General features: G+C 40.8%; 1 protein-coding gene across 10 annotated transcripts in view; it reads right to left on the bottom strand.

The window, feature by feature from the left end:
• CLEC1A (C-type lectin domain family 1 member A) overlaps positions 1–21,979 on the bottom strand; it is a 33,647-nt gene extending 11,668 nt beyond the window's left edge. For 5 of the 10 annotated variants that reach the window (XR_008419401.1, XR_008419402.1, XR_002076545.2 and 2 more), the window contains exons 1-5: positions 21,631–21,978; positions 9,311–9,409; positions 7,797–7,973; positions 3,194–3,345; positions 861–979 (exon numbers count right to left, since the gene is read on the bottom strand). Coding sequence is in view for 5 of the 10 variants with exons in the window: in XM_019436387.2 (XP_019291932.1) it covers positions 861–979; positions 3,194–3,345; positions 7,797–7,973; positions 9,311–9,409; positions 21,631–21,745 (662 nt within the window). In the remaining 5 variants the exon portion in view is untranslated. The other 5 variants (XR_002076547.2, XM_019436389.2, XM_053894599.1 and 2 more) reach the window with 4 other exon arrangements.
• Between the last annotated feature and the right edge of the window lie 3,749 nt (positions 21,980–25,728).

Below are 25,728 nucleotides of genomic sequence, written 5' to 3'. Positions count from 1 at the left end.
AAGCATCCGTTCATCTAAAGCAACAAAAGGTGTTTCTAATTAAAACTAGGATGCATGCTACAATCCATCAAATTTATCATATGATTTTACCACCATCTGAGAAATCATCTGTGACTCAGTTTAATTAACTGTAAAATTAAAAAAAAAAAATGATTACACTGATTATGTCCTACCTCCTGGGAGAAGATATCCTGTACAATATAAAGAGAAGAAAGGTATCTGTCCGAATGTGGCTTTAAACTGTAATATATTTGGGGATAGGTATTACATTTACCTGTTTCAAAAGATACCATGACAATCCTATCTAAGTGCTCATATAAGTAAAAGTAATTTTTGATAATATTACTCTTACAACGTCAGCAAATCTAGTCTCAGAAACTGTACTTTTAAAGATGTGCTCCCCTGGGTGTTGTATAGAAACCCATTTGACAATAAATTTCATATTAAAAACATTAATTAATTAAATTAAATGAAAAATAAAATTAAATAAATAAATAAATATGCGCTCCCTATTACACTACCCAGAAAGCCAAGAAATCTGAGGTCTTATATTGTCTCTGGGTATTGATAACTCCAAGGGACTTCAGGCCCTGAGATAAACACTCTGAAAGCATCCAGACGGGGAACTGCCCCCACTGTTTCACTAACAGTTTGTAGGTCTCCTTCACAGGTTTATAAGCCATTGGAAAGCAAGCACTACGTTTTATTTTTGAACGTCTTGGTCCATCCTCTTACAAACTCCGCACCCAGTGCGAAGCAGATGTTCGACTAATGCTGATTGAACCCAATTGTTGGACCCTGTGACGCAAGCAAACCCTCTCTATTAAATGCTTTTCCCACAAAATGTTCTGAAGGCTTACAGTTCAGAGGAGTACGGGGTTCCATCGGTCCATAGCCACGCCTGTCCGCTGCCATTGCGGGATAGCCCTGTCCAATAAGAGTAGAAAAACTCAGAGTAGCTCTGAGGCATGGCAAACTCCTGTGAAAGGCACACAAGAAAATCTTTAGCTTTAGAGATGTTACACCCTATACACACAGAGATGTGTAGGGCCAGCCAACACTTTTAATACAAGAACAACACATGAGTCCTGCCCCACATAGGTGATAGTGCCCTTGAGAGAAAAAGTGTCTGCGGGGAGGTCAATTTGGCCAAGTTAAAGAATTGATCTTGTCTTAATAATTATGGAATGTATACTGATATTCTGAAACCATGAATCTCATCAACCAAGATTTATAAACGACCCATTATTTGCAAGTCACAAATACTAAGGTTTATATAAAAAAACGAGAGGCAGATTTACAAAGAGATGGGGAGTAATTCTGGGAAATGGAAGAATATGGAAGGACAAGTGTAAACATGGGAAAAATAACCTTTATACAGGGACTGACCCAGAAGGAGAAAAGACTAATGAATATAATTTAATGCAAAAAGATGTAAGAGAAAATCTGGAAGGATGATTTATGTCTCAGACAAGGAAGGGCAGAGAAATTTTTCCTATATGTGTGTCTATTTATATTTTTGTATAGTATTTATATATACGTATATACTCATATATATAATTTCTTCCCTAATATCTATATTGAAAATTTTTTATTTTTTTTAACATTTATTTATTATTGAGAAACAGAGAGAGACAGAGCATGAGCATGGGAAGGGGCAGAGAGGGAGACACAGAATCTGAAGCAGGCTCCAGGCTCTGAGCCATCAGCACAGAGCCCAATGTGGGGCTCAAACTCACAAATCGCAAGATCATGACCTGAGCCGAAGTCAGACGCTCAACCAACTGAGCTACCCAGGCGCCCCTATACTGAAATGTTTTTAAGTTATTCACTTCCTTCTATCTAGTCTCACTCTTGATAACATAGAAATTATATAAATTTGTGATAATTATCCATTTTTATGTCCTTCTTTTCCACCATATTATGAGTTCCTTAAGGACACACACATTTTTTTATGTCTTCAACCCTTCAGTTAGTTAATGGCACATGTTTGTTCAAGAAAAGATTATTGGCAGTGTATGTGAAACTATCACTAAGTAATAGTCATCAAGTAGGCCTATCAAAAGAAGTGTAGTTGAAATACTTCCGACTGAAGAGTAGATCCCTCAAATTAAAAGTTCTGAATATAAATCACATGGAAATGATTTAAATATATACAAGGATATGAAGCATGAGAGAAAATCACTGTATAACTTCCACGATATTCCCTACCACTATATATAACACAGTTCAATTATATACCTGAGTCCTCAGTATGTATGAGAGGTGGGGGAAACAAAGAGAATAAGAAAAATTAGATGGGCTTATGGTACGACACATTGTCTTAGTCAAATAAAGGTACCTCCCTTTCTGCCTAAATTGAGCTGTCAAGAAAGGATACAAATATTATTTTAGTGGATAAGAGACAGTGCAGAGTTCTATTCATCACAGATTTCAGAAAGTAGGTAGGAATTCGGATGTAACCAGAGGGATGTTAAGCGTTTGCATAGTGAGGTGGCCTTTTATTTCAATTAAATAATCCTTTGTGGATAAACTACTTACTCTGGGCCGAGACCTCCGCTAAAACAATGATAAATACATAATGGCCACACTGCTTGAGGGACTAAATCCAAAGGCAACGATAAATATTTTTTTAAGGTGGCGACAATTACGTGATTTTTAGAGTTTATTTTAACCGCATATACTTAATATATGTCAATTTATAATTTCACATTCATATTTGCCTTGACCAGTCTATGTTAGGTTATAAACTTCTGGAAAGCAAGATATTTATCTGCAAACTCTAGTAATGATTTACTTAATGAAATATTTTTAATGAAAGGCCTTGTCCCTTTATAAAAGAAGGACAGGAAGGACTATTTTCATCTTTCTGACACTGCCTCCATATTGTGCCCTTCCTGCCCACAACCAAGGAGGTGAGGCACGAAAACAGGTTTTAATTTGATTCCTGACTGGTGGAGATTTTGAAGCGCCTCCTCTCGTGGTTCTAAGGCATGGGTTTCTGTGGAGAACAGAAAATGCCTTCTTCCATAACCCAGGGAATCACTCGACACAACAGGAATAAGACTTAGGCCTTGATGGCAGTAAGTGTGAGACTCTGTGAGCATTGACTCCTTAGATTCTTCTTATACGGCGCTTTGAAAGATCTCCTTTTGCGAACAATTCACGCACCGACTAAGCCTCAGGATCTTACCAGCACTTCCTGCGTGTTTATCTTCAGCATGGTGGCGTTCTCTGCAATGCAGAAATATTCACAGCCTTGCCAACTCTTGCTGTCTCTACAGAATCGGTAGCATTTGTCCCCATGCCATTTCCATTTTTCTGGACAAGGGCTGCATCTGTGTTCTTGGAAAGAAACCAATTTTTTTTTTAATTTTTTTTTTTTTAACGTTTATTTATTTTTGAGACAGAGAGAGACAGACATGAACGGGGGAGGGCCAGAGAGAGAGGGAGACACAGAATCAGAAGCAGGCTCCAAGCTCTGAGCCATCAGCCCAGAGCCCGACGCGGGGCTCGAACTCACGGACCGCGAGATCGTGACCTGAGCCGAAGTCGGACGCTTAACCGACTGAGCCACCCAGGCGCCCCGGAAAGAAACCAATTTTGATACGTTATTTTTCTATCCAGGTCTACCTTCTTTCCTTTCCTGAAGTTATAATAGTACGTGATGACTCAAGAGAGAATTGATGCCCTTTCTCTTATTTAGTTGCCCAGGTAATGATAACTACAAATGTTTACCGAACACTCTCTATGTGCCATGAGTTGTTACTGGTACTGAATATACAGTGCAATTTGAAAATATCCAGTGAAAATTGAAACAGGGGCGCCTGGGTGGCTCAGTCGCTTAAGCATCCAACTTCGCCCCAAGTCATGATCTCCCGGGGCCGTGAGTTCGAGCCCCGCGTTGGGCTCCGTGCTGACAGCTCAGAGCCTGGAGCTTGCCTCCGATTCTGTCTCCCTCTCTCTCTGCCCCTCCCCTGCTTGTGCTCTCTCTGTCTCTCTCTCCGTCTCCCTCTCTCGCTCTCAAAAATAAATAAACGTTAAAAAAAAAAAAACTAAAAAAAAAAAAAAAAATGAAAACAGACACTACCTGCTTTCATGGAGTTTGGAACCTAGCAATGAATGATTGGAACTTCCTTGCTTCTTGCCATATGTAACAGAGAATATTCAGTTTCATAAAGAGCTTTTCATTATGCATGGTATTTAAGAAACAACTGAAGCTTCCGTACTTTTCTTCCTCAAAATTCTCTTGAATAATTGTAAAAAAAAAAAATTTTTTTTTTCATAGAGAGAGAGCATGTGCATATGCACGTGTTCAAGCAGGAAAGGGGCAGAGGGAGGGAGACAATTCCAGTCAGGTTCCATGCCCTGCACAGAGCCCCACGAGGGGCTCAGCCTCATGACCATGAGATCATGACCTGAGCTGAAATCAAGACTCCATGCTTAACCAACTGAGCCAACCAGGCACCCAAAGGCTTTTTTTAAAATGCAATATATACCAATAAGATATGGACTCTTTTCTCATTCTAAAAAAAGTCAATAAAATTTAAGAAAAAAAAAGCATAAGTACTAAGCAAAGTATGAATTCAAAGGGTAAATCTCCCTGAAAGCCATGGTTTTAACACTGGTGAGGGTACATGGCCTTGGGCTTTTGAGAACAGATATTTGTAACCACAGTCCTTAGGGAGGTATGGGAACTCAATCATTCCATAAAAATATATCTATTTTAAAAACAACCCAGTGTCAAAATGTTAACATGTTACAATGTAAATGGTCAATATGCTAATGGGTATGATGTTATTGTTTGTATTTTTTTGTGTGTGTGTATGTGAAATATTTCTTAAGGTAAAACGAAGTTTGAAATAAGTAAATAATTTGGGAGATTTTTCGTAAGTTAGTTGATATTTCTGGCCCAGACTTTATAGCAAACTACTTACTAGGCTCAGCTCTCCACTTGGATATCCACATGATACTTCAAATTCAACAGGCCCAAAACAGTGTTCTTTTGGTTTCTAACCTTCCCCCTCATAACTACAGAATTCTGCCCCATCTCACTTGATCACATCTCCCCTAATTGCGTTGTCCAAAATCTCTGGAGGTATCCTTGACTCCTTTATTTCTCTCACCTCCCATTTTATTCCATCCTTCATTCATCTCCACTAATAACATCCTAGTTTGAGGAACCATCATCGCTCTCCTGGATGACTGCAAAAGCCATTTCTGATGTCATTTCTCTGTTTTCACTCTTCCTTCCTCCAGTCTATTTTCAACATATGTGCAGAGTTAGCCTTTAAAACTCATGTCAGATATATATTTCCTCAGCCGGAGATGCTGCAGTGGATCCTTATTTTGCCCAAAATAGAAGCCAAATCCCTTACCATGTCACCTAACGCCATAAATAATCACTATTAGTTCTCCACTCCCTCACTCTGCCCTAGGCACACAGGCTCCTTATTATTCCCTGAACAGGCAGTTGTATTCACTTGAGGGCTCCTGCACTTCTTGTTCTGGTTCTTTCCAGAACCTCCTTGGCTGGTTCTTTCCCCATATTATCTACATGGCTAACTCCCCCAACTCTTCAAATCTTTGCTCCGATACCCTCACCTTAATTAGGAATTTATGGTCTCCCTACTTTAATTAGCAACCCACTATCCCTAAATGCCTGATGCCTCATGCCTTATCTACTTTATTTTCCATAGGATTGATTACCTTCTTATAGATTATGTTTAGTTTGACCAACCCTTTCCTGTGTACCTGAAACCTGAGCTTTCCCAAAATGTGGGACTTTCAATACTAAAGCTGGAAAAGTTTCCAGCACACTGGAACAAGTTGATCATCTTATTTTATGTTTTTAAGTCTATTTATTACCACCACCCCAATAGAGCAAGAGGTCTATGAGGGCAGAAATCTGTGTATACGTTGCATGGCATGCATCAGTCAGTGGTCAATAAATCTTAGCTGAATGGAAGAGTGGATGGATGGATGGATAATGGGAAAGGAATGGAGAGCATCAGAATAAAACTGAGAAGGAACATCAAACCAAAGCTATATGGACATTTTCATGGCAATAAGGGATATCGTTAACAGATGGCGTGTAGATTTTATATTTAAGGGAGGCATGGTTTACTTGCATATCCAGCTTTCTGTTTGTTTTTATACAGCTAGCTGTAAATCCCAGATACCACCGGTTTCAGAGAAACTTGGATTACCTTTCGAAGGCACAGCGCCCACCGTAGAAGACAACATACAGCGGGTTGTCGGAAGCACAAGATGAAAAAAACAAGACTCTATGAGGTGGTTAGATGCATTGATCATCTTGACTTTGAGTATGATTGCATAATGTATGTGTACCTCAAACCATGACGTTATCTACTTCAAATATACACAACTACATTTGTCAACTATTCCTCAAGAAAGTTAACAAAGAAAGACAAAAGAAAGAAAATCATGACCAGTGAGGCCATGAGTCATGCGGAAAAGAGTCATTTAGAGAAATGGAAGCGTGCACGTGGGTGCCATTTACTGGCTAACCACGCAGTCTGGCTGTCTGGTTAGCGTGGGAAGTGATACCCGTATGGAGGAGGAAGACTTCAACCCAATTTAAAGTCCCTGAAAGAAAAATAAACAGTAGACTCGAAATGTGGGTTGCTTCCTGTGCTCACACAATGAGCAGAACAGAAGAGAAGACTAACTTGAATAGAGTTAGGCATGATGAAACCCAAAAAAGACAGGAGAAAAAGCCCTGGGAATGAGATGAGGCTTCCGGTCTTATGGTCATCAAAGCGTGGCTCATCTATCACTGGCATTGTCATCATCACCACAATGCAGATTTCTGGTACCCAGGCAAGGCAGAGTGGATTTAAATGACTGTGATTTTATTCAGCCTATCAGCATTTTTTAAAATTTTTTTACTGTTTATTTATTATTGAGAGACAGAGAGAGACAGAGCATGAGCATGGGAGGGGCAGAGAGAAGGGGAGACACAGAATCTGAAGCGGGCTCCAGGCTCCGAGCCGTCAGCACAGAGCCCGACGCGGGGCTCGAACTCACAAACCATGAGATCATGACCTGAGCCGAAGTCAGACGCTTAACCGACTGAGCCACCCAGGTGCCCCGATACCGTTTATCAGCATTTTTAACCTGATGCCAGTGTGGTTCTTAAAATGGGAGAACTATAGTTACGAGCTCATTAACTTCTCAGTGAGAAAAGATTTATAAACTCATTACGAAATGTATACTACTCTCAGCTCTTTATGTGCCAAGGTAAATTAAGAAATAACTCTGTATTTTATTTACGTACACTGTTATCTTGGTTATTCAACGTTAATTGTTTTTATTGTTTAAAATGTCTGAATTTGAGGGGTGCCTGGGTGGCTTGGTCGGTTAAGCGTCCGACTTCGGCTCAGGTCATGATCTCACAGTCCGTGAGTTCGAGCCCCGCGTCGGGCTCTGTGCTGACAGCTCAGAGCCTGGAGCCTGTTTCAGATTCTGTGTCTCCCTCTCTCTCTCTGCCCCTCCCCTGTTCATGCTCTGTCTCTCTCTGTCTCAAAAATAAATAAACGTTAAAAAAAATTTTTTTTAAATGTCTGAATTTAAAGAATCTTTTTAGTATTATAACACAGAGGTACCTGAACTAAATGATCCAGTAACTGGGGATGGGAGGCGCCCAAATTCTTTATTATGTTTGCCAGACAACAAACTGAATATTATGTGACTCCCAGGTACATGGATGGGAAAGTCAGCTCTACCATGACAGATATCCTGAGGGCGGAGGGAGCTTAGTAAACAGGACTCACCTCCAGTTTTGTTATACAGCTCACGACACAGTTTTTCAGCCACGCGCTGCAAAATTTCTGCAAGCTTCCTGTTCTTTGTCTGGAGAGACTGCAGCTGTCGGGAGAGATTTGCCAATCTTTCTTCCTTGTTAGAAATGCTGTCTTGCTGAGTGTTGGAAAGCTGGTAGAACTGGAAAACTAACCCGAGTTACCAAGTCAGACTGGACAGCTGGCTTCTTCATTTCTACTTCCCCTTTTTACATACGGGGAAGAAAAAACATTGTACTGTTTAAGATCTCATGCTTTGAGATTTCATATCACGTGCATTCAAGTTTGAACTGCAGTACACAATAAATTGTATTGTCTCAAGCAGTTTAATATCTCAAACTCCGTCTTTTGATCTGACAATGTAGAATCATAATAACGGTTTCTAACTTCAGGACTAAAATCTTCACCCATATTCACTACTCAATAAATATTTTGTGCATACGCTTATAGCACTGCTTAACCTGAAACCACAAATCCACTCATCTAATGATTCTTATGTTGACTATGGACAATCAGCATATATTGTTATCTCATTCAGTCATTAAAGTAGTCCTATTATCATTTCCATAGTTTTATGGATTCCCACTGGGTTCAGTGAGAACAAGCAACATCCTTAATATCTCTTGTCTAGAAAATTTCAACCAACCCTTAGGCTTAAACTCCAGATTTCAGATATCTAAATCTAAGTAGAAAAGTCCTTCATGAATCATGAAAGTTGCTTCATATCCCTAAAAGTAACGGCGGTCATGAAACAAATTATATCAAAATGAATTAAAACTTTGGAGGCCATGGTAGAAAGAGAAACATATATTTTTTTAATTTTAAAAACTTACGATGTCTTGAACCACCTTCTTCAACTGCTCAGGAAACATTACTATAGGGTCTCAATCTCATGAAGCAAATTCACCCACTTCGCTTTTTTAGTTTTTGAACTTGTGCTTCCTGGTTTGAAATTTCAAGACTTTTCCACACGCATGTTTCTTTGTTTGGTTTTCACAAGATTTTGCAAAATGATTCTATAACTTCCTGGGCTTTCTGAAAAATACTGTGGTCATTAAGGACCTAGTCTGTCCTCCTTATATTGAGGGGGTAGACATCAATGAAATCTCTTCCCTCTGTATTAGCCTGCTGAGTCATGCATACTAAGAGCAAAAAACACTGCTTCTACTCTTTTGTAGAATAAAAGAGGGTTAAATCATGCATGCATTAAAAATTGCTGATTTTAAATATCGACCTGGAAACGGACAAAACCCTGCTCGATCTCAAACGTAATGTAGAAAAGTCTAGCTGGCAAGCGATTGCTGTATCTTAATGCTTCTTTCACTACTCATCATTTACATGGGTGCTTTAGAATAAGGTACACTGAAGTACCCATGGGGTTAGGGTTAGGGTTAGAATTAAAGTAAAAAAAAAATCATAAAAGTATTTCTCATCCCAGACAACCCTTAGAACCAAGATCCTCCCGCCAAGTCAGAGCGCAGACTTACACACAAGCCCCAGGGCCAACAGGCCAAGCAGCAGCACCAAACACAGAGTCAGCAGGGTCAGGGCCACTGGTCGCCAAACTGAGGAGGGAGGCCGGTGCCCTGCAGGGAACAAAGGAAAAGGCAGGATTTCGCTTTTTGTTCCTCTGGATCTCTGCCACCAGCAGGCAAGTGAGAAGAGCTGGTTCTGGGAAGGAACCCCTTCTGCAGGAAAACAGTAACCAGGGGCTAGATAACATGCCCTCCATCCTCAGGAATGCTGTTAAAAGGCTCACCGCCAAGCCTCACTTACACAGCGGGAATCCTTCACCGGCCCCACTGAGTTCCGCCGCCCTGCCCCCTCCCCCCCCCCGTTCTACTTTGCGCTGCATCCAGCAAAGCATTGCCAGTATCTTTATAAGTTGGTTTGTGTAACCTTCTTTTTGCCAAAATCCGAGTTATGAAAGACATGGAACTGCCTCAGCGAGGAACTGTTGTTCACACCAGCAGAGAGGTGAAATTAGTGTGCTGGTACTTTCGCGACGCATCGCCCCCCCCCCCCCCCCCCCCCCCCCCCCCCCCCCGTTCCGCATCGTGTTTCTTCTGAAAAGCAAATTGCGTATGACTAATGAGAAGTGATCATTTTACTGTTTGCTTTTGGGGATTTCTTTGTTGAAAGCCCCTTTCCTGTAAAGATTTTGTTCGTTCATTTCATTTATATCTCCGTCAAAATGGACCATCAAGAAATGTGATCATCAGGGGCTCAAGGATGGATCTAAGCTATCTCAATTTAGAACAGTTAAATAACAGGGGCGCCTGGGTGGCTCAGTCGGTTGAGCGCCGAAGTCGGCTCAGGTCAGGATCTCGCGGTCCGTGAGTTCGAGCCCCGCATCGGGCCCCTGTGCTGACAGCTCAGAGCCCGGAGCCTGTTTCGGATTCTGTGTCTCCCTCTCTCTGACCCTCCCCCATTCATGCTCTGTCTCTCTCTGTCTCAAGGATAAATAAACGTTAAAAAAAAAAAAAAAAAAAAAAAAAAAAAGAACAGTTAAATAACAAATGCTGCACCCCCACAGTCGTGCTGTGGTAAATGCAGAGGAGCTACTGAGTCAACAGGGAACCCGTCACCTGCTGAGGCTAGCTATGGATCCGAATGACCTGTGTGGTATCCTACAAGGAAGTCGCTGCCCCCACCCCCGAACGTGTGGCATCTAGCATGGTGATTAAAATGAACAAAGAAAGAGCAAAACCCTCAATAAAACTCTGATGCTTCCTTGAAACTGTGTTTCCCTTCATTGGGAACGTTAGGTCAGGCCCTAAAACAAAAAGGTTGAAGACATCTGAATTCATCTCCCCTTTGACACGGTCCTCCATGTCATGTACTAGGTACAGAGATTTGTGTTACACCTTATTTCCAAGTGAGGAATGATAAGTAGTAATGATGGTGTAGAAATAGCGAATGTGAGGAATGATAAGTAGTAATGATGGTGTAGAAATAGCGAATGTGTGGGGCGCTGGGTGGCTCATCCAGTTAAATATCTGACTCTTGATTTCCGCTCAGGTCCTAATGTGAGCCCTGCTTCAGGCTCCGCACTAACAGGGCGGAGCCTGCTTAGGATTCTCTCTCTCTCTCTCTCTCTCTCTCTCTCTCTCTCTCTCTGTCTCTACCTGTCTCTCTCTCTCTCAAAAAGATATATATAATTTTTTGACATTGGTGTTGATATATTTTAAACTGTGAATCTTATTTTCTACTAACAATCACCTCCACGAAAACTTCCACTGGATTGCATTACAGTTAGAAAAAAATCCAAATTACTTTTCATAAAGACTCAGATTGCTCTTTAAAAAAAAAATTAGGGGCTCCTGGGTGGCTCAGTCGGTTAAGCATCCAACTTCAGCTCAGGTCATGATCTCCCGGTTCATGGGTTCGAGCCCCGCGTCGGGCTCTGGGCTGACAGCTCAGAGCCTGGAGCCTGTTTCAGATTCTGTGTCTCCCTCTCTCTCTGACCCTACCCTCCCCAGTTCATGCTCTGTCTCTCTCTGTCTCAAAAATAAATAAATGTTAAGAAAAAAATAATAAAAAATTTAAAAAACTAAAAAATTAAAAATTAAAAAAATTAAATTGGGTTATGTTATTTCCCCACCTAAAAGCTTCCAATAGCTTTTCTGCACTTAAAATAAAATTCTACAAGAGTCTTGTTCTTCCGGACCCTACCTAGTTCTTTCATTCTTTTTTCTGAACTACTCTCCCCTCATTCAAAGATTCTACACACAGTGGCCTCTGTTTAACCTTGAAACAAACTTGTCCTTTGTGTTAACCTGTGTTAGCTCCGCCTCTGCTCCTGCATAGTTAATTGGCAGGCTACTCCCTGCTCCTCAACTTTCCATTTAAAGGATGCACCCTTGGAAGAGGTCCAGGAGTTCATTTCTTTTTTAAGTTTAGGTATTTATTTTGAGAGAGACGGAGTGTAAGCAGGGGAGGGGCAGAGAGAGAGAGAGAGAGAGAGAGAGAGAGAGAGAGAGATAATCCCAAGCAGGCTCTGCAAGGTCAGCACAGAGCCTGAGGGGGGGCTTACACTCACCAACAGGGAGATCATGACCTAAGCCAAAATCAAGAGTCAGATGCTTAGTCAATTGAGCCACCCAGGCACCCTAAACATTGTTGATTTTTAAAAATCTATTGCGTTTTCAGCCATATTTCTGACAGCAGAAGGTGGACTCAGCTAAATTCATCTTCTAGCCATACTGGTTTCTATTCACTGACTTGTGTGAGATTCTGAATCACAAACAGATATTGGAGAGATGTGCTTTCTTCCCCATTTCCTTTGATTAACTGGCCTATGTGATTTGGTCTAAATTTTCCTGGAAATTGTTGGACTGTCAAGGCATTGACTTAAGAGTATCTCAAATCAACAGAACATAAAAGAACGAGATCAGAAGCCAGAATATAGCTGATGCTAAACACCCTCTCCAAACCCTAAGTCTTTTTAAAGTTCCTTATGGCCAAAAAAACCTTAAATAGGTGGATATTTCTGGATTCCAGAGGTACTAGCCCATATGTGCACCCACCACCATGATGGCTTTATTTTTCTCTATATATCTTAATACTATCAAATATATTATATATCTTACTCGTTTCTGTCGGTTTATATCTGTCTTACCCCAATAGAAAGTAAGCTCCTTTTTGAAGAAGATTATTGTCTATTTAACCACTAGAAAAACATCAGTTCTAGTACCTAGAACATCAGGTGAAATAAGCTCAATTAATGTGGAAGGAAGGAAGGAAGGAAGGAAGGAAGGAAGGAAGGAAGGTGCAGATTATATGTAAATATCTGTCATATACCTATCTACTCCTGCTGAAACCTACTTATATTAATACACTCTGAAAGGCATAAACTATTTCTTAAATGCTGTTCCTTTTTTATGACTAATATTTCCCTGGTCCAAATTATAAATAATAAGAAGGGAAAGGGAAAGAAAAACTATAGAAATCAACCAAACTATCCCTTAAGAAACCTGCTTTTCCTTGTATAATATCGGGGCCCAAGAGAGGTGTTGATCTTCTACTGAAAGAATAAAAAAGAAGAATCTTAAACCTTTACTGTAAAGCGAGGGCATGGACTTAACATATTAGAATATTATTTAATAATAATTATATCCATGTAAAGAATAAATACATGACCTTTCCTAAGATTGTCTCTAGGACAGAAGACAAAAGCAGGAGTCTATATCTTTTGCTAAGGAACAAAGTTACAAAAATTCCCTTCTAAAGAATCATCTTTCCCTGGTCATTTGGAAATTTTTCTACTCTGCCTCTCCTCTCTCTCCCTCCTTTTCTCCCTTTCTCCCTCCTTCCCTCTCTCTCCCTGCCTCCCTCTCTCAGTATTCACAATCTCTTCCTGTTTATCTCAAGACTCAGAAAAACACAACCCTAGGAAGTTTCTACAGGAGGTGTGCTCATTTCCCAGGAAACCGGGCTTCCATAATGGAAAGCCCTTGGAGTTGAAAGTTTCACTTCTTTTTTTTTTTCTTTCTTTTTTTTTTTTATATTTCCCTCTATTTTTCTAAGTTTAATATTCCTGAGTTTTATTCCAAGTGTCTTGATCATAAAATGAGGTCTGTCTCTAGGGGCCACCTCCACCCTGAAATAAGAAAAAAAAAAAAAAAAAAAAAACTGCCTGGGAGATGCTTCAGTTTGGCTTGGCTTTATCGTGGTTCTATTTTTTGGAAGAGAACCCTTGTGCTGTCCCCTGAGGCATGTTTAGAAAAAGGTGTGGACAGGGCAAGGAATGGTATAAACATCCTTAGGAATAATAAGATATATATAGAAAAAAAAACCACCCCTTTCCTGTATCGTTTTACTATAACTGTATTATAAAAGGCTACAGTGCTGAGGTCAAGTTTGGAAGGCAAATTCCTTTGTAATTATAAGAAACGTTGTAGATGGAGAGAGTTGGCATCCTTGACCCGTTAGTTACTCTTTCTTCATCAGGCGTCAGAAAGGAGGAGTTTCCCTTGAAAGAAAGTCTCCATTCCCAGGGCCTATAAGAAATGACACCTGTATTACCAGATGTAGTTTTTTAGTATGCCTCTGAAAGAGAAAGCATACTAAAAGCTGGAAAAGACACAGAGAATCTAAATAATCTGCACAAAGCCACATGGCAAACTAGGGCCAGAGACAGGATTACATCATCATGCTTAACAGCACACTTTGTAGACTTCTTTACCAGGACTCACAGACATAATGGAGGCGAATTAGACCGGTGGCAAGGTGCATCATCTTTCAGAAATTACTTTTAACGTTTTTTAATCATGAGATATTGCCGATTAGATATCTGACTTTCAAATTTCCAATGTTGTCTTTTTAGCAACTTCTTTTTGTTTCCTTACTCCTCCCATAGGGCACATAATAAATCTCTGGGAGAATATTTGAGGGGCCATGAGTTGAGAATATTTTTCAGTGTTCATGAAAACGCAGATTTTCATTATCTTACGATTTTATTTCAAATCCTATTTAATATTTTCATTCTCTCTAAAAGTAAATGGATGTTATTCTTCCTATCATTTCAAAAGAATATGCATCTAAAAATGTATAACCTATTTGCAGAATATCATTGAGTTTTTAACTCACTGCAATTAGAAAGTCGATTACACATATGTTTTTGAGTAAAATTTAGGTGAGTCAATTTTATATCTTAATTAAGAAGTTTCACTTATGAAACACAATTCAAAAATAACATCGCTACTCATAAAGATTGCTAACACTCCTTGAGTTACTAAGATAAATGCCTTATGCATTATCTCGTATCTTACAACCCCCTGTGAGTAGATACTCCTCATGATCCCCATTTTACAGGCGGGTAACTGAGTCCTAGAGGGGCGAGTCCCCTTACCCAAGGACACACAGCTTTTGATAATGACAACTACTGAGTGTATTATGTGGTCGTATTTCATTTGACTCATCCAAAAACTACCCAAGAGGGCACTATTTTTAACCTTCCTTTGGATTTTTAAAAACTGCAGTATCTAGGAGTTGCTTAATTTGCTTAAGTTTGCACAGCTAGTAAGTGAAGGAGCAAATGAAATTTGGCTGAAATTTTTAAATCATTTTCCTAGCCTCCCAACAGATCCCACATCAATATTTGTCCTTATATGGCAGTTCCGTATGGAATTATGGAAAGGCTCTAGTGTTTTACCGCTTACTACTTTTCACTTCTTTATTGTGAAACACCTCAGAAATAGCCACCTTAAATCATACCTTCTCCACTCTGCCACCAAATACAAGTTTAAGTTCTTCCCAAAGGAAAAACAAGTCTTTTTTGGTATAAAAGACCCTGTGTAGCAGGATCCCATCCAACGTTTTAGCTTCATCTGCCAAAGGTCCCTCCTCATATGCCCCTTTTCTTTGAAGACTACGTCTCAGCCCATAAATCTACCTTGTCATTGCATTTGACTCTGCGGGTGATTCCCCCAATGATCTTATCCTATCTAAATTCCCATCCAAAAGTAATACTTCACCTTTTCCCTCTGAGTTCTTGCCTTTCTTAATTTTACCCACTAATACACTGCCCCAGGCTAGCTCTTACCTATCTGCTTTTGTCCCTGCCCGCTTCTTCCTCACTACTAGTGCCCATCTTGCTCTGCCAAGAGCGAACATCACCTCATTCAAGGATATTTGCATGAGTAAACACAGTCAGGAACTTGTTCATCCCTATCTGCTCTTGTGGCCTTCTACACACCCTCAACAGCGTTACCTGCCATTTTCTTGTAATTGATTCCCATTACTCCTTCCACTCCTCCAAGCACCTAAAAATCGGCTCTCCTCATCAATGTACGGAAAACAAACGGTTGCCAGACAGGAGGCAGGTGACGGGGTGGGCAAAATGAGTAAAAGAGAGTGGGAGGTACAGGCGTCTAGTTATGGAATGAATAAGTCAAGGAACGGAAGGGACAGCATGGGAAACACAGTCAGTGTGATTGCCATAGCATCGTGTGCCGATGGATGGCAGCTACACTTGTGGGGAGCAGAGCGTGAACTTGTCAAATCACTAAGTTGCACAGCTGAAACCGATGAAACATTTTGGGTCGACGATACTTCGCTTAAATAATAATAATAATAGCCTTCCGTGCCTACCATCTTGCTTGATGTTAAGTAGGTATGCCTTAAAGGTTTGTTGGATCAGTGAGATGTGATTTATCCCATGGCACGTGACACTTTAGTTGAGGAAGGGAAGCTGAAAAGCTAGAAAAAATTGAGAATATTGTAATGAACGTAAGCAGCGGTAAAGTAGAACATAAATGTATCATTAAAGTGTTTTTATGTTTTTTTCTTAAACCCTAATATGTCTTCAGGTTCTTTTGATAGGTTTATAGTCTTCTGTTGGAACGTTGGCCTATCAGAGGAAGCATGATGAAAACACACAGGAGGGAAAATGCTGGGATTCTTCTTCTAGGGATGGAATACGTTCATGCAAATAAAATGCCTCACTAGACTCTTAAAAATAATAATAATAATAATAATAATAAATAATTTTCAAATGCACTTGTGCAAAGTCATAATACCTCAGATCTGACACTTGATCTTTTCTCTTTACAGCTAACTCCTCAAAAAGAGAAAATATTTAAAAAGGAAAATGACAAATTGTTTATTTTCCTATTTAACTAGGTTCCTTCCAAAGTCCTGGTATTAAAAATTACCAATAATCTATTTTTCTTCTTATTGCTAAAACAATAAATTGTTTTTAGCCTTCCTTTTGCTTGCATTTTTCTGCAATATTTATTATTTAAAAAATTTTTTTTCATGTTTATTTCTGAGACAGAGAGAGAAACAGAGCATGAGTGGGGGAGAGGCAGAGAGAGGGGGGTACACAGAATCCGAAGCAGGCTCCAGACTCTGAGCCATCAGCACAGAGCCCCACACGGGGCTCGAACTCACAAACCATGAGATCATGACCTGAGCCAAAGTCGGTCGCTCAACCGACTGAGCCACCCAGGCGCCCCTATTATTTATTATTTTTAAAATTCACCATTGACTTTTCCATTTCTCTTGAAGTTATTGTTTTTTGGCTTCCTTAATTTCTCTCTCTCTCCTGGTCCACCTCTGCCACTGTTTACCGTTCATTATTAGTAGCTTTTATTGGAACGTCTCATCCATCCTGCCCCTGATTCTCTCTTCGGAGCTCTATTCCTTCGGGTTTTTTTGTCTTTTCATTTTCCATTCTCCTTCTCAGTGACCTTGCTCATCCTCAGAAAGTTTAATTCTAACCAAAATGTCAACAATTCTCACATACATATGTAGCTCAAAATCCTTACTTGCAACCCACTTGCAACACATCCAAGTGTCTGGGCAACTCCAACTGCCCGGAGTCTCTACCCCAATTGTTGGCAACACCATCTACAGAACATCGGTGGAACCTAATCAACCTGTGTTCTTTCTTTCCTTGGTCTTTTCCACTTGTAACCAGTCACCAACTCTTTAAACTCTATCTCCTCAGCGTCTGATTCCCCCTTCTCATTCTCACACTACTTCAGTTTAGGTTCTTCTAATCTCACACTTAGCTAATGCTAACTACCTAGGTATTAGCTCGTGCAGTTTCGTACTCCTGCAATGCATCTACCTCCTTGCAGCCTAGATGGTTTTCTAAAAACACAAAACTGATTATGTTACTCCCTGTTTAAATCCTTCTGTGAGCTTGTTGTAGTGAATTGGAATGAAAATACCTCAATATGACATAATAGGCCCTTTTAAGCTTTCCATACTAGCTCTTGTCAGCTTCCCCTCTCTCCAACTCTACCCGTCAGCCAGAACGCAGAGCTCATAGATTTCTGAAAACACAAAGTTACTTATGCCCTCCGTGGCTTTTCTGTCATGTGTCTGTCTGCCTATCATGCCCCTAACCCCTTAAACCCTCCCAGCTTTGTTTTCATATGATGTGGAACTTTCTTTCTTCCTTCCTTCCTTCCTTCCTTTCTCTTTCTTCTTTCTTTCTTTTTCTTTCTTTCTTTCTTTCTTTCTTTCTTTCTTTCTTTCTTTCTTTCTTTTCTTCCTTCCTTTCTTTCTTTCTTTCTTTCCTCAAGTTGGTTAACATACAGCTCAGTCTTGGCTTCAGAAACTGAACCCAGTGATTCATCTCTCATATATGACACCCAGTGCTCATCCCAACAAGTGCCCTCCTTAATGCCCATCACCCATTTAGCCCATCCTCCCACCTGTCTCCCCTCCAGCAATCCTCAGTTTGTTCTCTGTGTTTAAAGAGTGTCTTATGGTGTGCCTCCCTCTCTCTTTTTATCTTATTTGTCCTCCTCTTCCCCTATGTTCATCTGTTGGCTTTCTCACATTCCGCATACGAGTGAAATACCTCTGTCTTTCTCTGAGTGATTTATTTTGCTTAACGTAATACCCTTCAGTTCCATCCATGTCGTTGCAAATGGCAAGACTTCATTCTTTTTTATTGCCAAGTAGCATTCCATTCTGTATATAAACCACAGCTTCTTTATCCATTCAACAGTTGATGGACATTTGGGATCTTTTCATAATTTGGCTTTTGGTCGATAGCCAATATCAACAAATTGGTTGATAGTGGTTGATAGAGCTGCTATAAATATTGAGGTGCAAGTTCTGCTTCATGTCAGCATTATTGCATCCTTCACAATTGCATCAAAGACCATAAAATACCTAGGAATAAACCTAACCAAAGAGGTAAAAGATCTGTATACTGAAAACTATAGAAAGCTTATGATAGAAATTGAAGAAGACACAAAACTTTAAGTTTCCTCATAAACAGGGATCATATTATATTTGCTATTACTTTGCAATATCGTATTTAGCATACCTTGCAACATGCCTGGCATAACATAACCTTGAACATAAGTTTTTAGAAAGAAGGTATGAGGACATTGTCTTTCACTTTTACTTTTTATCTTCTGAATTGTTTAGCATTTTTTAAGATGAACATAACTTTTATACTGAAAAAAATGAAAATCGAGGAAATAAACGAGTGGACATAATTTATTTTTACTGATTTTAGAGAAAAAATTAATTTTCCAATCATAAGAATTTAAATCTTCTGCATTGCCAAAATATTCCCGGAGTGAGTTTTGCTCTGGTATTTTTCCCCTTCTCCTCCTCCTCCTCCTTCTCCTTTTTTTAATGTTTATTTTTGAGAGAAAGAGAAACAGAGCATGAGCTGGGGAGGGGCAGAGAGGGAGACAGAATCCAAAGCAGGCTCCAGGCTCTGAGCTGTCAGTACAGAGCCCAATGCAGGTTCGAATTCACAAGCCGCGAGATCATGACCTGAGCCGAAGTCAGCTGCTTAACTAACTGAGCCACCCACATGCCCTTCCTTTGCTCTGTTATTTTTAATAGTAAAATTACATCAGATCATTTTCCTAAGAAATAATTAAACTTCAACAGTGACATCCCTTTAAATATTTGCATTAACACAAGGTAAAAACGAAGTATCATACATGAAGGGCAAGATAACTATTTTCAGAGGTTTGCCTTCAAGACACTTCTTTGTAACCTCTTCTCCTACTGTTTCAGTTTCCCCTTCTAATGGAAAGGTTGCCAGATGTTTCACTGTTTTATCCTGCCCCACCTACCTCTCCACCCCCTAGCTCGGCAGAACTTATTCGTACACCCTGTTCCTGATTATGCTGATCACTAATCTTTGTGAATTCCTGGCTCTAGTTAAAGATGAAAAATGAAGTTATACACAAGCCACTTAAAACCACAGCCCTAAAAGCTGATTCTTCACAGGATTTGTTGGAGGAAAACATATCGGATCGTGCGGCTCCCAATCGGTGACTACAGAAACTGACATCCCAAAGTTGTCACTTTGCTTCACATCAAGGAGGCTCGAAGTCCCCAGTATCTTCTTACAACTTAGTAGATAGTGTAGTAGAAAGAAAACAATAAGATAAAGTCACATTAGTGAGTCTCAGGTGGTGATCATTCAATGAGCAGAAACTGAATGGAAAGGTTTAATAGAGGAAAGGAAGAAAACCTCAAAGTTATTTGATAAAGGAGAAGTGGAAGGGAACGGTGAAAAAGTATGTGTCCAGATTTATAGAAGTGAAGAAAACCTGAGTGTGGCCAAACGAGAAGGACATACTATGATCCCGTCACTGATTAAGAATCTTTCTGATGCAGGGGCGCCTGGGTGGCTCAGTCGGTTAAGCTTCCGACTTCGGCTCAGGTCTTGATCTCGCTGTCTGTGAGTTTGAGCCCCGCGTCGGGCTCTGTGCTGACAGCTCAGAGCCTGAAGCCTGTTTCAGATTCTGTGCCTCCCTCTCTCTCTGACCCTCCCCGTTCATGCTCTGTCTCTCTCTGTCTCAAAAATAAAAAAAAATAAAAAAAAAGAATCTCTCTGATGCAGACTAACACAAAAATGTTAAACAGAACACTTAGGAATTCTCAAGGAATGGCATACTGAAAAGAAACACACAGGTATGTCTGTGGTATGCCAAGGACTTTACATAACTTCTCAACCTTAAACCCCAGCCACTCTATAAAATAGAAGTTTCATATACACAAGTGCTTAAAATACTTTGAGGCACACAACGCTCACTGTATACGTGTTTACTGTCGCTAACATTTTATAAATGAAGGAATTGAGGCCCCAGAATACTTAAGTGACTTGTCCAATACCCCAGTCTGTAAGCAGCACAGCTGCTATTGGAACCTGGCTCTGGGGCACCCGGGTGGCTCCGTCGGTTAAGCGTCCCACTTCGGCCCAGGTCATGATCCTGCCGCTTTGTGGGTTCGAGCCCCACATCGGGCTCTGTGTTGACAGCTCGGAGCCTGGAGTCTGCTTCAGATTCTGTATCTCTCTCCCTCTCTCTCTCTCTCTCTCTCTCTGCCCCTCCCCTGCTTGCACTCTGTCCCTCTGTCTCCTATAAATAAATATTAAAAAAAAAACGAAAACAAAAAAAAACAAAAAAAGAACCTGTTTCTGTGTTACACTGTGAGGTCTTTCCACTAGAACTCGTCACATTCCGCCTTACATTGACTGAGTTGCCCAGGATATAAGATCCTTCTCTCTGTATATGAATTCTATGGACTGAAAAAAAATATTTTTATTGCTATGTCAGAAAGTGAGTTATTAGAAATAGAAGCATAAGGTAGAAGCTTAACCAAAGTAGAAATGTAACTAAGATTAAATATTTTTATAATTCACTTCAACCATCTCAGTAATATTCTGGTAGTAAGCAGAACAAAAGGGAAGGGAATGGGATGTTATTGCATCTGAGGCCGCTATTTAGATCATCGAATCACCGAATTAAGCTAAGGGGATCTTAGAAAGCATTTACTTTAATCCCACCTCATCTCACAGATGATAAAAACCAACACCTGAGGTTGACATGACTCTCCCGAGGCCTCACAACTTCAAGATGCAGAATTATGACAAAATACCCAGGTTGCTGTGTCTGCTGGGAAAACTCCTTCTAAAGCCACGAGTCCCAAACCAGCGAATTCCCAGATCGGATTGCAGATGGTAAATAGAACAGCATTGGATTTGGCCTTCATGGGAAGCCGGGAAAGAGAAGGAATGCTGCTTTAATTCTACATACAATCTCACCTTTGTTAAACACAATACACCCTTAACTGCAAACCACTGTGCTCACGATAGAATCTTAGAAAAATAAACATCTTTGTTCGTACTGAGCTTAGTTTTTCAGACGTTCATATACAAGGCACACAAGTTGTGGAAAGTGCACAGTGACAGGTAATTATCAATCATGGAAACGCTTTCTCTTTCCCTCATGTGGCGCATTCCCCAGAGAGAGAGCTCATCCCAGGCATCGCCCAAGGGTCTTGCCAATTTGCACTCCGGGAGGCAGAGTACCTTTGCGTCCGGCCTCTGGCTGCTGGGTTGGAGACGAGGCTCGAGAATGCACACTCACGACGGTGTCCCCATCGTCGTCCAGCATGTCCCTTGTGCTGCTGTACTTGGCCTGCATCTGGATTCCTGCAGGGATGAGGCTGGGCCGCAGTTTGATTGCACCCAAGCTGCGTGGCTTCTGCGAGCACCACAGGAACTACTGCACTGAAAGTCATTCCTGATGTTCTTCTATCCCAGCGAGTAGCAGGGGAAGCCTCTGGCTCCAGTTCCTGCCTGGAGAGGCCCAGCCCCTCTCCTGGGAACTTGTACGCGGAATGCCAAATTGCTCAGGCAGAGGGGAAATAGCATGTGTTTTTCATTTGGGCGGTCTCCATCTGAACAATTTTCGAAGGGTTGCACTTCTCGGATCCCTTTTGTTCATTTATTTATAATTCCTGTGTAAGTACAGTGCAAAAAAAAGGGGGGGGGGGGCAAGACCTTATAATCACACACAGATTCCTTCAGGCTCTGCAGAGTAATAATCGGCCGAAGAGATACGTATCACCTGTTTCTTATCTACCATACACTCACTGAGTCACTTAGATGAAGGTTAACTTCTGTGCCTTTACGAAAAGAGAACAGACCACAGGACCTCCCTCTTCCGCGAGGGCATATTGTGTAGTATGAAATGTTATATACGTGGGATGTCATCACGGAAACTATTTCGAGAACATCTCATTGATTGTGCTTTTCCATTTTACAGAAAAGGGAGATTGAAGTCCAGTGAGCTGAAGGAAGCGGTTGTTGTAAAGTCACATAGCTAGTTAGGGACAGTATTAGCTTTACAAGTGTTCCCCTATTGGACTTCTCCAGAAACAAAGGAACTGGCAGGCGCCATTTCCCTCCCCCGCCCCTCAACATAAACAGCAACCACCTGCAGGAACCAGTGCCGGGCTGACATTCCCTACCTAACTTGCTAATACACACCACCAGCCCCCACCCCCCACCCCCCCCATCTTCCCATGCTGCTTCAGAAGATCTGCCCTTTCCAATTATGCTTGCCTCAGTCTTGGCACTGCAGGTCCCCTCCCCCCCAGAAGACCAGAGCAAACCTTGCCAACGCCCAGTCTACCGCCCCACAGGTTTTGCAGGGTCCCGGGCCAGTTTTGGCAATCAGAGTGGTGGCAGTGGGTCCCACAGAGGCCTGGCAGGCACCTTATTGAAACTGTGTGCCCTGCCCATACATGCTTTGCAGATCTGGCTTTGTAAAGGCGGTGGTGGCGGCAGGTCTCATTTTGCAAGCAGACCAGCATGCGCCTTACTAAAACTGTGGATCCTACCCTGGCCAGTCCCATGTCTGTGGCAGTGGCATGCCTGTTCCAAAAAACTCTTGGGCATAGCCCATTCAAATTGGGGCCACAAGGCTGGCAGTGTGCAAGCAGCCCCAATAGGGGCCAGCATCACTCCAAAGTGACTCCTGCCCTGGGATGAGAGGAAGATAAACACACATGCCAGTTAGAGGGCTGCCCCAGCAGTGGGCTGGGGGCACACTGCGGGTTAGATTGTAGGCTCCACTCACCAAAGAAAACTTCTTAGGGGACACTACAGGGAAAGTGCCCTGCAATTTGCTACTACTGCATCTCTGGCAAATGCCTGGTCAGACTCAGCTCGAACCCAAGGTGGCCCCAGACTGGTCCACTAACACCACAGAGACAAAACACTGCCCCAAACATGGAAAGAAAACCACTGCAGATGACTGGACTGAAAGAAAAGCAGTCAAGACTCAACAGCAAAGGCCACACAGCACACATAGGAGATACCCTTGAAGCACCAGGTTCAAGAAAAGGAGATGTAGCTGGCTTCCCTAACACACAGAAACAGACAGAATTAGACAAAGTGAGGAGACAGGAATATGTCCAAAATGAAAGAACAGGACAAAACTACAGCAAGAGATCTAAGCAAAATGGATATAAGTAATATGCCTTAGAGAGAATTTAAGTAATAATCATAACTTCACTCATAGGACTTGAGCAAAATGTGGAGGGTATCAGTGAGACCCTTAAAGAGTTTAAAAATAACATATCAGAGATGAAGAGCATAATAAATGAAATTAAAAATAAACTAGATGGAATAAATAGCAGCCTAGAGGAAGCAGAAGAACAAATTAGAGACCTGGAGGACAGAATAATGCAGAGCGGTTGAGCTAAGCAGGTGAGAGAGGAAGGAAAACACGCAAAATGAGAATAGACGTAGGGAACTCAGCAACTCCATCAAGTGTAATAACGTTTCCATTGTAGGGATCCCAGAAGAAGAAGAGAGAGAAGGTTTTACAGAAAATTTATTTGTAAAAATAATAGCTGAAAACTTCCCTAGTCTGGGGAAGGAAACAGATATCAAGATGCAGGAGGCAGAGACCCCATCAAAACCAACCCAAGGAGGTCCACACCAAGATACATATATACATACATAGTAATTAAAACGGCAAAGAGTAGTGAAAAAGAATTTTAGGAGCGGAAAAAGGGGAAGCCTATAAGGCCATCAGAGGATTTTTCATCAGAAACTTTGCAGACCAGAAAGGAGTGGCATGATACATTCAAAGTGCTGAAAGAAAAAAAATCTGCAGCCAAGAATTCTCTATCCGGCAAGGATATTATTCAGAATATAAGGAGAGATAAAGAGTTTCCCACACAAACAAAGGCTAAAGGAGTTCATGATCACTAAACCTACCTTACAGGAAATGTTAAAGCAGAGTCTTTGAATAGGAAGGAAAGGCCATAAGTAACAGTTAGAAAATAGGAAGCACAGACAGTAAAAAGAAGTATATCTGTAAAATGCAGTCAAGGGAGTCACAAAATAAAGATATAAAGTATGACACTATATACCTAAAACGTGGGGAGGAAAGGAGTAAAGAATGGGTTCAAAGTTAAGTGACCATCAACTTAACATAGACTGCCATATACAGAAGGTGTTATATACAAGCCTAATGATAAGCACAAATAAAAAACCAGTAATAGATAAGCTAAAAATAAAGAGAAAGGAATCCGAGTATACCACTAAAGAAAATGAGCAAACTGTGTGAGAAGAGAGCAAGAGGATAAAGAATCAGAGAGCTACAAAAATAACCACAAAACAAGTAACAAAATGGCAATAAATATATACGTATCAAGAATTAATGGGGCACCTGGGTGGCTCAGTTTGTTAAGCATCGGACTTCAGCTTAGGTCATCATCTCATGGTTCATCAGTTTGAACCCCGCATCAGGCTCTGTGCTGACAGCTCAGAGCCTGGAGCCTGCTTTGGATTCTATGTCTCCCTCTGTCTGTGCCACTCCCCTGCTCGCACTCTGTCTATCAAAAATAAATAAGCATTTAAAAATTAAAAAAAAAATTACGTTGAATGTAAATGGACCAAACATTCCAATCAAGAGACATAGGGTGATAGAATGGATTAAAAAAAAAAAAAAAGTACCCATCTATATACTGCCTACAAGACACTCATTTCAGACCTAAAGACAACATGCAGATTGAAAGTGAGAGGATGGGGAAATATTTATCATGGAAATGTATCATGGAAGAAAGCCAAGGTAGCAATATTTATATCAGACCAAATAGACTTTAAAACAGAGGCTTTAACAAGAAACAAAGAAGGACACTATGTGATTATTAAGGGGACAATCCAACAGGAAGATATAACAACTGTAAATAGTTTTGCATACAAAAGGGGAGCACCCAAAGACATAAAAGTTTTGCATACAAAAGGGGAGCACCCAAAGACATAAAAGACATAATAATCAGGGCTCCTGGGGGACTCAGTTAAGAATCTGACTCTTGATTGCCACTCAGGTCATGAGATGAAGCCCCGTGTCAGGCTCCACACTGGGCGTGGAACTTGCTTGAGATTCTCTCTCCCTCTTCTTCTGCTCCTCTCCCACTCATGCTCTCTCTCTCTCTCTCAAAAAAAAATACAAGTTAACAAATATTAATAATGCTAAATAAATAAATAAATAAATAAATGAATAAATAAAACAGTTAAGAACAGGTAGAACTAATTGATAGCAATACAATAATTGTAGGGGACTTTAAGACCCCCCACTTACATTAATAGATCATCTAAAAAGAAAAT

Source organism: Panthera pardus, unplaced genomic scaffold (assembly GCF_024362965.1).
Source record: "Panthera pardus isolate Hobbes unplaced genomic scaffold, ASM2436296v1 HiC_scaffold_6, whole genome shotgun sequence".
Lineage (NCBI taxonomy): Eukaryota > Metazoa > Chordata > Mammalia > Carnivora > Felidae > Panthera > Panthera pardus.
Note: the sequence above shows the minus strand (reverse complement) of the source record. Positions and strands in the feature narration are given on the sequence as shown.